The sequence below is a fragment of the Scomber scombrus genome, chromosome 5, assembly GCF_963691925.1.
Source record: "Scomber scombrus chromosome 5, fScoSco1.1, whole genome shotgun sequence".
NCBI classification, from domain to species: Eukaryota; Metazoa; Chordata; class Actinopteri; order Scombriformes; family Scombridae; genus Scomber; species Scomber scombrus.
Window position 1 is genome coordinate 32,712,710 of NC_084974.1, and position 13,083 is coordinate 32,725,792.

General features: G+C 41.8%; 2 protein-coding genes across 2 annotated transcripts; both read right to left on the bottom strand.

The window, feature by feature from the left end:
• Positions 1–1,471: 1,471 nt before the first annotated feature.
• Positions 1,472–3,536, bottom strand: LOC133981071 (P2Y purinoceptor 14-like). Its single transcript, XM_062419959.1, has 3 exons — positions 3,405–3,536; positions 3,054–3,313; positions 1,472–2,105 (listed from the first exon to the last, which is right to left on the bottom strand). Exons 1-3 carry the CDS (start codon positions 3,534–3,536, stop codon positions 1,472–1,474), a joined length of 1,026 nt encoding a protein of 341 aa, XP_062275943.1.
• Positions 3,537–4,713: 1,177 nt separating this feature from the next.
• LOC133981072 (P2Y purinoceptor 14-like) lies at positions 4,714–12,502 on the bottom strand. The gene is made up of 6 exons (XM_062419960.1): positions 12,371–12,502; positions 12,020–12,279; positions 11,214–11,754; positions 10,591–10,660; positions 5,018–5,043; positions 4,714–4,902 (listed from the first exon to the last, which is right to left on the bottom strand). The coding sequence occupies exons 1-6, from the start codon at positions 12,500–12,502 to the stop codon at positions 4,714–4,716; spliced, it is 1,218 nt and encodes a 405-aa protein (XP_062275944.1).
• Between the last annotated feature and the right edge of the window lie 581 nt (positions 12,503–13,083).

Genomic DNA, 13,083 nt, shown 5'->3' on the forward strand with positions numbered 1-13,083 from the left:
TAACCACAGCCTTGTGACACTTTAGCCCCCCCCCCCCCCCCCCCCCCCCCCCCCCCCCCACACACACACACACACACACACACACACACACACACACACACACAAAAGTACTATCAACCCAAAAACTGCTGCAACAACATATGAGACATCATTGAGCATCTAAAAGGCCGTTACATAGTTCCATCATAATGTTAAAGTCCTTATACAGTTGACACACAGTGCTGAGCCTTATCTCAAATTAATCTTCAGGTTCTCAGCTTTTAGATGATCACTTTTAGTTTTTTCACTCTGTTTTTATTATTTGGGTTTTGTTAGTGTATTTTCTGGGTTTTGGTTTGTTCTATTTTTTTCTTTCTCCATTGTTCATGTGTTCCTCCTCACACCTGCCCTGCATCAGCTTCATCAGCCCTCAGTATTCACACCTGTCCTGTATCAGTCTGATCAGTTCGGTCTTCTGGCTCCTTTCAGCCTGCACTTGTCACCTGTTCCCCATTCCCTCATTAGTTTTGTTAGTATTTAAGTCTTAGTTTTCTATTCAGTCTTGGTCAGTTCTTGTCTAGTTTTCATCTGTTCTCTGTATTTGGGTCCACCTGCTCTGCTCTTTCCATTGTGACACGAAAAAAAAGACAAAAATGGGTCTATGGTCGGTGTCTTACGATTTAAAAATAAAAATCGATTAGGTGAATTTTCGACCTGGGAGGAAAACGGTGGTTTCAGAATGGTATCATGGCTAAACTTTGACATCAGTCTTTAATAATCCATCAACATATACGTAACCTTGTGCTTTATGAACAGTCAAAGCACCAAAAGTTGCACATTCGATAGGAAGACAACAGGAAGGTTAAAAACACACATATTGCATCATCCCCACAGCCCACCAGCTGAAACATGTTTCCGTGGCTATAGTGATACTTGATGTGAATACTTAAATACTTCTGAACTCCACCACATCATGACAGTTCGACACTTTCACACAGGCACAAATGTGACTCAGTTAACTATACGGAGGCTGTTCTGTTTAACAAATGATCACATGTTCTGTCCTTTTCATAATTTTGCACACAATCTTCACCTCATACCAGTTTCTCTGATGGAAAACATGAACCAGGCAAAACAACCACATTTGGGGAATAACAAGGAACTTTTAATAAGCACTTAATATATCTACGTACAGACAAGTCACAATCAAAACAGCTTTTTATGCATCACATCATCCATGAGATTAATATGCTCATGGATGATGTTACTGAGCTACTTATTAAGGTGAAAGGCAAGCTAAACCAATTGATCAATAAGTCAATCTAACTCTAGAGCTGAGCAATGATCAGTTTATCAATCCAAATAAAAATCTTTGCAGTTATCATTAGCTCAGTGTCAGAACTCAATGTATCAGTATATATCAGCTTTGATACACATACAGTTCTACATCAGTTCATTGTTGGTTTGGATCCAAACATGACATTTCTTATGTTTATCTTACTGATGTGCTCAGCAATGTCTCACTGTTGGTTGCTCTCGGCTGTCCTTCACTCCGTCTTGCACGGCTCAGCTGGGACCGGAACGCCTTAGAGAACATGAAGTAGATGAATGGATCCAGGCAGACATTAAGAACTGACAGCAGGACGGTCAGCTCCTTCAGGTAGTAAAACACCTGACTCAAAGAGCACTGCTTGTGTAGGAAGACATAGGGAAGGCGAACCAGGTGGTAAGGCACGAAACAAACGCAGAAGACACTGACCAGCACCAACATTTTCCTGCGTGACCTCCTGAGCTTCTTGCAGCTGGAGGATGCCAGCTGCCTCTGCTGTGCCTGCAACACACTGCGGGAGGCGCTGTGGTAGAAGAAGATCAGGGAGACCAGGACGACCAGGAAGGTGATGCTGGAGGAGATGTGGATGACTGTGTAGAACATACTGACCTGAGCATTCTGCAATGTTACACACCCATCAGGGACAGCAGTCAGAGTTTCCTGTGTGAGGAGTGACAGGGTGACATACGAGATCATTGGGGCCAGCAGGAAAATCCAGGTTACCGTGGAGATGATGCGGGCAGCCTGAACTGTCCGCAGGAAGTGATTTCCTAAAGGATAAATGATCTTCAGATACCTGGAGACAGGAGAGGCAGGCATCAGCAGATAATTTCACTTCATATAAGTGATATTAATAGTTAAACCACAGATTTCATGAGGAAAGATGATTCCAATATTGTTTCTAGAGAGGACAAGACTTTAGACTGTACTCCTGCAGTGATACGAGGACATGGAGAAAGCTTATGACCATTTCAGCTTGCAGTGCTTTTATTTTGGGTCTGTGCAAATGGGAAGATAAACTCACATGAACTGTTGTAGTAACTTGACACACACATTTTTATAGCACTTTAAAAAGCAAACAGATTCTGCACCAAAGTACTTTACAAAGGCACATACAAGCATAAGGCCACTACAGAAAAGGCCCCCAGCTTTTTTTCCACTAATAGGGCAATGCCAACATGCTTAGAAGGGAGGGTCTGAGGAATTCAACAAATGTGGCGTCATTATGCACGTCATGTGGACGTGCATAATGACAGCCTTAGCACTGCATTTATTTCATTAATACATTTAATTGGCTTCTCTCCCTTGGCTTTTATCAGATAATTTTTAGTTTGCACATGAACAATTAATCCTTCATGCACACAAAGGTTAGACACAGAGTTCCTCAAATGTATGTGCTTGGACCAATAATATTCACTTTCTTCACTTTCTTTAGGGAATATTATTTGGAAACACTCATAAATGTTAATTGACACCCAGTTATATTCATCAATGAAGCCAGATCAGTCCAATCACTTAACTGAAGACATACAGGCCTGGATGAGCTATATATAACTACTCTGGATGCCTTTTTTCACATAGGTAATGTTGGGCATCTATAAACTGAAGAGTGCAGTCTAGACCTGCTCTGTGAAAAGTGTCGTACAAAGATAATATGCAGTCATATAAAAACAGACAATAACGCATTAAAACATTTACAAAAAAGTGTTAACTGTGCTGAGAATCAGCATGATTTGTTACCTACCTGTTAGCAGCGATGTAACCCATGAACAGGATACTGGCGTACATGTTGAGGTGCAATCCAAAGACAGCAAAATTGCAGTAAACCAGGTGGAAGGTGACAGAGCTGCTGACGTAGTTGATGATGCGGAGGGGAAGGTAGAGACAGAGCAGGAAGTCACAGGCTGCCAGGTTTCTCATGTAGACCATCATGATGCTTGATACCTGCTGCTGAGCTGAGCAGAAGTAAACCTTCAGGGTGAGACTGTTGAGGACCACACCCACCTGGAGAGGAAACAGAGATTGACTTGTGTGCTGATTGGCAGACAGAGGAGGAGGAGGGAATGTGACTGATATCTGAATATTTGACACTCACTACAAACACCAGACTGTAGACTGGTATGAAGAAGAGGTGAGCCTTTGTGTTTCTCTGATCACAATGATTGATATCATCATCAGCGGTCTGGTTGGTAACTGAGGTCAGGTCCACTCCTTCCAGGTCACCCATGTTTGTGGAGGCTCTAAGAAGACAGAACACAAATCTATCATCTTTATATTGTTAAATACAGTTTGACGCATTCATTATATATTCTACTGAACCATCAGCTGACTACAGCTAAAATCTATTAAATCACACATCAGACCTTGATGAACAAATTATTCAAGTGAAAAATCTTCACTGATGCACATTGTATAATTTGTTGAGAACTAAATGACGTATCAATTATCAATGGAAACCAAAATCATCAACTCATTGAGGGCTGGATTCAAAATCACACAAAAAAATATATCACAGTGACTCAGTAGTGTGCTTGACCCCTGGCTACCAGTATGCATTCCCAACAACGTCTGGGCATACTCCTGATGAGTCGGCGGATGGTGTCCTGGGGGATCTCCCCTCGCATTCAGGTATTCCCCAAAAAGAAGCCCTGGATGACCTCAGGTCAGGTGACAAAGCCCAGTACAGCACTGCGAGAACCGACCTGAACAGAGTCATAAAGGAGGCTAAAATGACCTACAACAGGAGGATTGAGGACCACCTGACACACAATGACCTACAGAGGGAGTGACAAGGGCTACAACACATTACCAACTGTAAAAGTTAGCACCATTTCTTTGTCCTGTTTGAGGCTAGTAGGCCCCCACCTGCCTCCAAAACCAACACACACACACAGACACAAACACACACACACACAAACTGCGGGAACAGCATGTGAGCTGCGTGTTCACGTCTGTCAATCCAAGGATTCCAGCTGGACCTGATAGAGTACTGAGCAAAGCACTCCAAGCATGTGCTGACCAGCTCTCTAATGCCGCTTTTTTTCACTACACAGCTCCAGCACGACTCGACTCGGTATGGTGCCAGGAACGACCTTTTCCATTACAAAAAAGTACCTACTCAACATGAGCAGGGTTGTCATAGCACGGCTCTGCGAAACTGCCGTGATTTCGTTTTATACGCGACACAAAACACATAAACAATGGAGGACATGGAGGTGATGGTGGACTTGCTGCTGTATGTGGCTTTCTGTCACACACAAAGCAAGAGAATTGAGCCATATGGCTGTAACGCTGTTGCCGGTATTTAAAAATGCCGGGTTTGATTCTTGTGTGGGACGGCTCATGACTCTTCCAGCGACAACTCTACTGACCAATCAGCGGCCGGCAGTCTGTTGACTTCACATTTAGTATCGCTCGGCTCGTTTGGAACCTCGGCAGAGCAGGTACTGGCTAACGGGGCCGGTTTCGGGAGAGTGACGCGGAAACTCGTGACGTGTCGACGGTTCTTGATCTTGTGGGTCAAAGAAGTTATCCAGAAGTCCCAAACGAAGAAATGTTTCTCCCTTCTGCAGGTACAGTCGAGAGCTGCTTGCCTGTGGTCAGCAGGCGCTTGCGGATTAGTTAAAGCCATACGCAAACAGACTCAATTAACTGAAAATAAACCTCTTTCAGTTTACCTCAGAACATCTTCACATAGTTTAAACTCACTGTGTCATATCTGTGTTGGGTGCAGCCTGAAGTTGCCACAGGAAAGACAACATCCTTAGTGATACTGTTAAAAACACACACCACCTACCAACCACTGACCTCAATACCCATTTAACCAGAGACGAAAAACAAACATAAAAAACCCTCAAATATAAGTAAAAACCCATCAACACTAATGATGACCTTTTCTGTTGTTTGTATGTTCAGGTTATTAATGTCAGCCTAAACAATGAAAAAGTTAGCCAAACACTGGTTGCTAAGGCTACTGAACAACTGCTACTGAAATGATTTTCAAACCAGTCAATATTTTTTGTTATGGATGCCTTGTCTCATGGCATAGGCTTCAGGTTTTCTATCTTATATTAAAAGTGGTAAGTCTGTAGGAACTGATGAATCATGCATTCAATTATACTAGTGATTTCAAGAGTTCTTGTAAAAATAGTTGAAAAAGTTCCTTAACAATTGATGAATTATTTAAGGAAACAACGAGGGAGAGAGAAATGAGTATGACCCTTACCAGACTCAGACCAGGGACATTGCAGACATGTAACATACACAGTAACCACAAGGCTAAAAGGGCACATGGCATAGCAGTATTCTTTTCTTTTTTTTAATAATATGAAGCATGAAGTACTTCTGAATAGATTTTGACATTTCACACGTCTCAACTCAGTCAGTTGTTAGTTGGTTCAGACCAGCAGTGTGCTCAAATTAACTGAGTGAAAACGTCACTTCAACATTGCAAATTGGTTGTACCACAAGCCTCAAAAATGGTCCTCATACATTCTGTTCATACACAGTACATTTTATCTGTCCTGTTCTTTTCATCCTTTTTATGTTTTACCATTTAATCAGTTTGATAGTTTGAGCATAGTTTTAAAAGCTGAACCAAGGAAATGCAAACTATAGATAACAGTGTTTATCTGTATGGTCCCTGTTAAATAAACCAATAAAATACAGTGCTTTTATTAGGTTTTATCATTAAAAAAAGAAAAGAAATTTCAACATAATATTAGAAGCACAAAGTGAGATACGTGCAGCACTCACCTGTCAGTCTGTCAGTGGAGGTCTCAGATAGAAACTGCTTTGATGTTTGCTTCTGTGCAGCTTTAATAGGACAGGAAGAACTGATCTGTGGTTATTGTGTGATACTGCTGCTCAGATGCGTTATCATTTCCTGGTTCTTTGCTCACTGTTGGTTAGGGGACCACAAAAGAAAAAAAGACTTAAGTTATACTAGGACTGTTGCTGTGTCACTTTTAGCTCAGCTGCAGTCAGCAGTGAAGACTGACCCACCAAAACCCTCCTGCAGACACATACAGCCAAATCACACCAGAATCATGTCGTAAACAGACATTAATTTAACTGTAATGATTTTAAAGCCAAAAAACTGACTTCCTATACTCAAGGCCATGTGAAGTAGCGCTGTGAAGGGAGCAGCAGCACCATCTGGTGGATGGTAGAGGACTTGCATGTTCACAACTATAAACCCTCCGATATGTGCAGGACTGTACAGGAAGCTGTAGTGGGCTGAGTTTTAAAGCTGAATATTATATACTGGTATCATATGAATTACATGATGCAAAGCATCCATTGGTACCAACCATGTCATGATAAGGAAGGATGATAAATAACACTCCAAAGTTAGGCTAAATTTTGTCGAGGGAAAAACTGTCATGGCCATTTTCATAGAGGTTCCCTGACCTTTACAGACATGCCCACTTTATGTGCAAAACCATGCAGCATTTTGCATGCAGCATGAATGGGCTATTTTTGCCTCCAAAAATAGTATATTGGAACATTTCTGTATAGTAGTGTCCATAAACAGTCTTGGTCCCCACAGTAGCCATTTTATTGTGGTGGGACCATTATGCTGAAACTGGACCTCAATGTATAAAATGACCTTTAGTGATAACCACAGCCTTGTGACACTTTACCCCCCCCCCCCCCCCTCCACACACACACACACACACACACACACACACACACACACACACACACACACACACACACACACATACTATCAACCCAAAAACTGCTGCAACAACATATGAGACATCATTGAGCATCTAAAAGGCCGTTACATAGTTCCATCATAATGTTAAAGTCCTTATACAGTTGACACACAGTGCTGAGCCTTATCTCAAATTAATCTTCAGGTTCTCAGCTTTTAGATGATCACTTCTAGTTTTGGACTGTTTTTATTATTTGGGTTTTGTTAGTGTGTTTTCTGGGTTTTGGTTTGTTCTATTTTTTTCTTTCTCCGTGGTTCATGTGCTCCTCCTCACACCTGCCCTGCATCAGCTTCATCAGCCCTCAGTATTCACACCTGTCCTGTATCAGTCTGATCAGCTCGGTCTTCTGGCTCCTTTCAGCCTGCACTTGTCACCTGTTCCCCATTCCCTCATTAGTTTTGTTAGTATTTAAGTCTTAGTTTTCTATTCAGTCTTGGTCAGTTCTTGTCTAGTTTTCATCTGTTCTCTGTATTTGGGTCCACCAGCTTTGCTCTTTCCATTGTGACACGAAAAAAAAGACAAAAATGGGTGTATGGTCGGTCTCTTACGATTTAAAAATAAAAATTGATTAGGTAAATGTTCAACCTGGGAGGAAAACAGTGGTTTCAGAATGGTATCATGGCTAAACTTTGACATCAGTCTTTAATAATCCATCAACATATACATAGCATGTACCTTGTGCTTTATGAACAGTCAAAGCTATAGGCTGTAGTGGGCTGAGTTTTAAAGCTGAATATTACATATATTATATGGTATATGACACAAAGCATCCATTGGTACCAACCATGTCATGCTAACCTATCAGGAAGGAGGATAAATAACACTCCAAAGTTAGTCTATATTTTGTCTAGAGAAAAACTGGCATGGCCATTTTCCTAGACCTCTCACATCAAGATACACTATATTGCCAAAAGTATTCACTCACCCATCCAAATAATTGAAATCAAGTGTTCCGATCACTTCCATGGCCACAGGTGTATAAATTCAAGCACCAAGGCATGCAGACTGTATCTACAAACATTACTGAAAGAATGTGTCGCTCTCAGGAGCTCAGTGAATTCCAGCGTGGTGCTGTGATAGGATGCCACCTGTGCAACAAGTCCAGTCCGGAAATTTCCTCGCTCCTAAATATTCCACAGTCAACTGTCAGTGGTTTTATAACAAAGTGGAAGCGATTGGGAACGACAGCAACTCAGCCACGAAGTGGTAGGCGACGTAAAATGACGGAGCGGGTAAGCGGATGCTGTGGCGGATAGTGCACAGAGGTTTCTGCAGTCCATCGCTGCAGACCTCCAAACTTCATGTGGCCTTCAGATTAAGAGCAGTGCATAGAGAGCTTCATGGAATGGGTTTCCATGGCCGAGCAGCTGCATCCAAGCCAAACATCACCAAGTGCAATGCACTTGGGAGACGCGTTCTCTGGAGTGACGAATCATGCTTCACCTTCTGGCGATCTGATGGACGAGTCTGGGTTTGGTGGTTGCTAGGACAACGGTACTTGTCTGACTGCATTGTGACAAGTGTAAAGTTTGGTGGAGGGGGGATTATGGTGTGAGGTTGTTCTTCAGGAGATGGGCCTGGTCCCTTAGTTCCAGTCAAAGGAACTCTGAATGCTTCAGCATACCAAGAGATTTTGGACAATTTCATGCTCCCAACTTTGAGGGAACAGTTTGGGGATCGCCCCTTCCTGTTCCAACACCACTGTACACCAGGGCACAAAGCAAGGTCCATCAAAAAAACATGGATGAAAGAGTTTGGTGTGGATGAAATTGACTGGCTTGCATATAGTCCTGACCCAACCCGATAGAACACCTTTGGGATGAATTAGAGCGGAGACTGAGAGCCAGGCCTTCTTGTCCAACATAAATGTGTGACCTCACAAAGCGCTTCTGGAACAATGGTCAAACATTCCCATAAACAGTCCTAAACCTTGTGGAAAGCCTTCCCAGAAGAGTTGAAGCTGTTATAGCTGCAAAGGGACCAACGTCATATTAAACCCTATGGATTAAGAATGGGATGTCACTTAAATTCATATGGGAGTCAAGGCAGGTGAGCCAATACTTTTGGCATTATAGTGTATCTGAATGAAAATGCGTTATTTGGGTACCCACAACTCTCCCTTTTATAGACATGCCTGCTATGTGGGCAAAAACAATGCAGTCTTTTGCATGCAGCATAAATGGGTTATTTTGGTCTCCAGAAATAGTGTATTTAAATATTTCTGTATAGTGGGGTTCATAAACAGTCTTGGAATTGCATAAATTGGGTCTGAAAGTTGAGAATCTTGTGGATTCATTGAGCCCAACTGTATTCATGTTTGATGATGTTAGTTCCCACAGTAGCCATTTCATTGTAGTGAGACCATTTTTTGAAACTTGATCCTCAATGAATGAAATTACTTTTTGATCTAGTGAAGTTATTCATGCATTTATTTTCAAATTGTAACCCTTTTAAATTTGACTAAACCACAAGGGACACAAAATAAGTAGCGTCACGTCATTGACTCATATATATATACATATACATCCATTTTCTGCCAGTTATCTGGGGCTGGGTTGCGGTGGCTTCAAGCTGAGCAATGAAGCCCAGACCTCCTTCTCCCCAGCAACATTCATCAGTTCCTCTTGGTGGATCCTAAGGCATTCCCAACCTAAGGTATTCCTGACCATGATCTGTCGTGGAAAATCTTCAATAAAAACATCAAACAAGTGGTTTGGTCTCAGTGAAGCTTTATTCTTTCATAAACTGAACAGAATAATGACGACTGGCTGGAGCAGAGATCTTTCTGCAACAATATTGATTTGGATGAAGCTGCTGTACAGAAATAGGAATCTATATTTATATCCAATGAAACAGAAATATGCAAAGTACTTAGGAAAGTCTCTGCACAATTACCTTCTTTAACTTTTCACAACCTTTGCAGTTGTGGTTTGTGTGCTTTCTCTTTGCACAAAGTGAAAATAACACCTACATGATGTTGTTGCATGACAGTTATATTTATCTTTTGCGATACAGACATATTCAAAGAAAAGAACATCTATATCTCAATACATTTGACTCCTTTCCTTTAAACATCATATGAGCATAATACATATACATTTTCCCATTAAACACCTCAGCTGGCTCCTTTTGATGTGAAGGAATAGCGGCTGCATACAGGACCAGTATAAGCTATAGTGGAGTCCAAAAATAAAACTTTAAAGCTGAAATGGCATAATGGCTCCTTTTTAAGTCCTTAGCTCGACTGAAAATAAAAGATCAAAATTTAGCATGGAAAATATAAAACAATTTATTAAAAATGTAATGAATTTACTAATGCAAAAAAGTCATTAATAAATGTAATCATCAATATGTAACTTGTCAGTGAGGTGATATTTTTTTGTCCCCCAGTGCAGCAGTGTGACTCACTGATGTTTATTGTTTTTAATAGTTTTTGAACAACAATGGAGGAATAAGATATATCAGCTTTGATACACATACAGTTCTACAATTGTTGGTTTGGATCCAAACATGAGATTTCTTATGTTTGTCATACTGATGTGCTCATCAGTGTCTCACTGTTGGTGGCTCTCGGCTGCCCTTCATTCCTCCTCTTTGTAATGTGGATGGTCAGCTGGGACCGGAACGCCTTTTTTACTGCCATAAATATAATTTGTCATTATTTAATGTTTTTGTTACATATTTTATTTTATACTATTTATTTTCATGGATATTTATGTCTTTGTGTAACACTGGGTAGGAATTTATTTTATGACCGTGTTGTAAGTGGGACAAATTTAATTGTAACAAACCACTTGGGAGAAAAAGAGCACGAGTGAGTGGAGTGAAGCAGGTGCAGTGTGCAAAACCTCCACTAAGAAGTTGAAACCCTTAAGTTTGTGCAAAGAGACATTTTACTGCTCATTTTGAAGATTTATTTCGGTTTTAAGCATTATATTTTTGGTCTGGAAGATTTGTCAAGTGGACTCATTCCCTCTCGGTTGTGTGCAGCCAGCGAGGTACGTTTATTTCTGTTATGTTGTATTGTGCTTATGTGTTTACATTCTGTATGTCTTAATTTTGCACACTGTGTATTTAAACAGTTCGACGGTGGCTTATCAGGGTTTATGAGGAAGGAGGAAAATAAAGTCATCTGTATTTGAAGAACCGTGGTCCCGTGTATTTCCTGGAGGGAGTGATACCTTACAGAACATGAAGTAGATGAATGGATCCAGGCAGACATTAAGAACTGACAGCAGGACGGTCAGCTCCTTCAGGTAGTAAAACACTTTGCTCAAAGAGCACTGCCTGTGCAGGAAGACGTAGGGAAGGCGAACCAGGTGGTAAGGCATGAAACAAACGCAGAAGACGCTGACCAGCACTAACATTTTCCTGCGTGACCTCCTGAGCTTCTTGCAGCTGGAGGATGCCAGCTGCCTCTGCTGTGCCTGCAACACACTGCGGGAGGCGCTGTGGTAGAAGAAGACCAGGGAGACCAGGACGACTAGGAAGGTGACGGTGGAATAAACGTGGATGATTTTGTAGAATACACGGACCTGGGCATTGTGCAAGCTTTCACACCTGTTAGGGACAGCAGTCAGAGGTTCCTGTGTGAGGAGAGACAGGGTGACGTACGAAATCACTGGGGCCAGCAGGAAAATCCAGGTTACCGTGGAGATGATGCGGGCAGCCTGAACTGTCCGCAGGAAGTGATTTCCCAAAGGATAGATGATCTTCAGATACCTGGAGACAGGAGAGGCAGGCATCAGCAGATAATTTCACTGAATATAGGTGATACTAATAGTTAAACCACAGATTTCATGAGGAATGATGATTCCAATATTGTTTCTAGAGAGGACAAGACTTTAGACTTAACTCCTGCAGTGATACGAGGACATGACCATTTCAGTCAGTATAATGTTGATGCATATAAAACAGACAATAAAGTATCAAAACATCTACAAAAAAGTGTTAACTGTGCTGAGAATCAGCATGGTTTGTTACCTACCTGTTACCAGCAATGTAACCCATGAACAGGATGCTGGCGTACATGTTGAGGTACAATCCTAAGACAGCAAAGTTGCAGTAAACCAGTTGGAAGGTGACAGAGCTGCTGATGTACTTGATGATGTGGAGGGGAAGGCAGACACAGAGCAGGAAGTCACAGGCTGCCAGGTTTCTCATATAGACCATCATGATGCTGGACACCTGCTGCTGAGCTGAGCAGAAGTAAACCTTCAGGGTGAGACTGTTGAGGACCAAACCCACCTGGAGAGGAAACAGAGATTGACATGTGTGCTGATTGGCAGACAGAGGAGGAGGAGGGAATGTGACTGATATCTGAATATTTGACACTCACTACAAACACCAGAGTGTAGACCAGCATGAAGAAGAGGTGAGCCTTTGTGTCTCTCTGATCACATTGATTGATATCGTCATCAGCGGTCTGGTTGGTAACTGAAGTCAGGTCCACTCCTACCAGGTAACCCATGTTTGTGGAGGTTCTAAGAAGACATAACACAAATCTATCATCTTTATATTGTTAAATACATTTTGACACATTAATTATATATCCTACTGAACCATCAGCTGACTACATTGTTACAAATGTTTGGCTGGAAGAAGCCTTTTCGATTCAGTCTAAAGGAGGTCCAGGTGCCCTTGTGTCTCTTAAAGCAGCAGTCAGGTGTCCATATGAACAGTAAAGAGGTTTTTTCCTCTCTGTAATCATTCCTCCTGTTCATACTGACTATTAAAAGATCTCCTTCAAATGTGCTTTCAATGTAAAGTGATGGAGGACAACATCCACAGTGTGTCCACACAGTCATTATAAAGTAGATGATCAGCTTCTATTGAGCTTCAGCAGTCTGAGTTAAACTGTGTTCAGACCAAACGCGATTCCGCGTGTCAAGATTACATGTTGAGTCAATGCTATCATGCGATTAGACACAAATTTACGCCGGGTGACGCGATAACGCGATACACGCGACACGATGCCGTGAAAATCGTGTTGCGATGCCGTGAAAATCGCGTCAACGCGCGAGTTGAAAATTTTGAACTTTTGCGGCAACA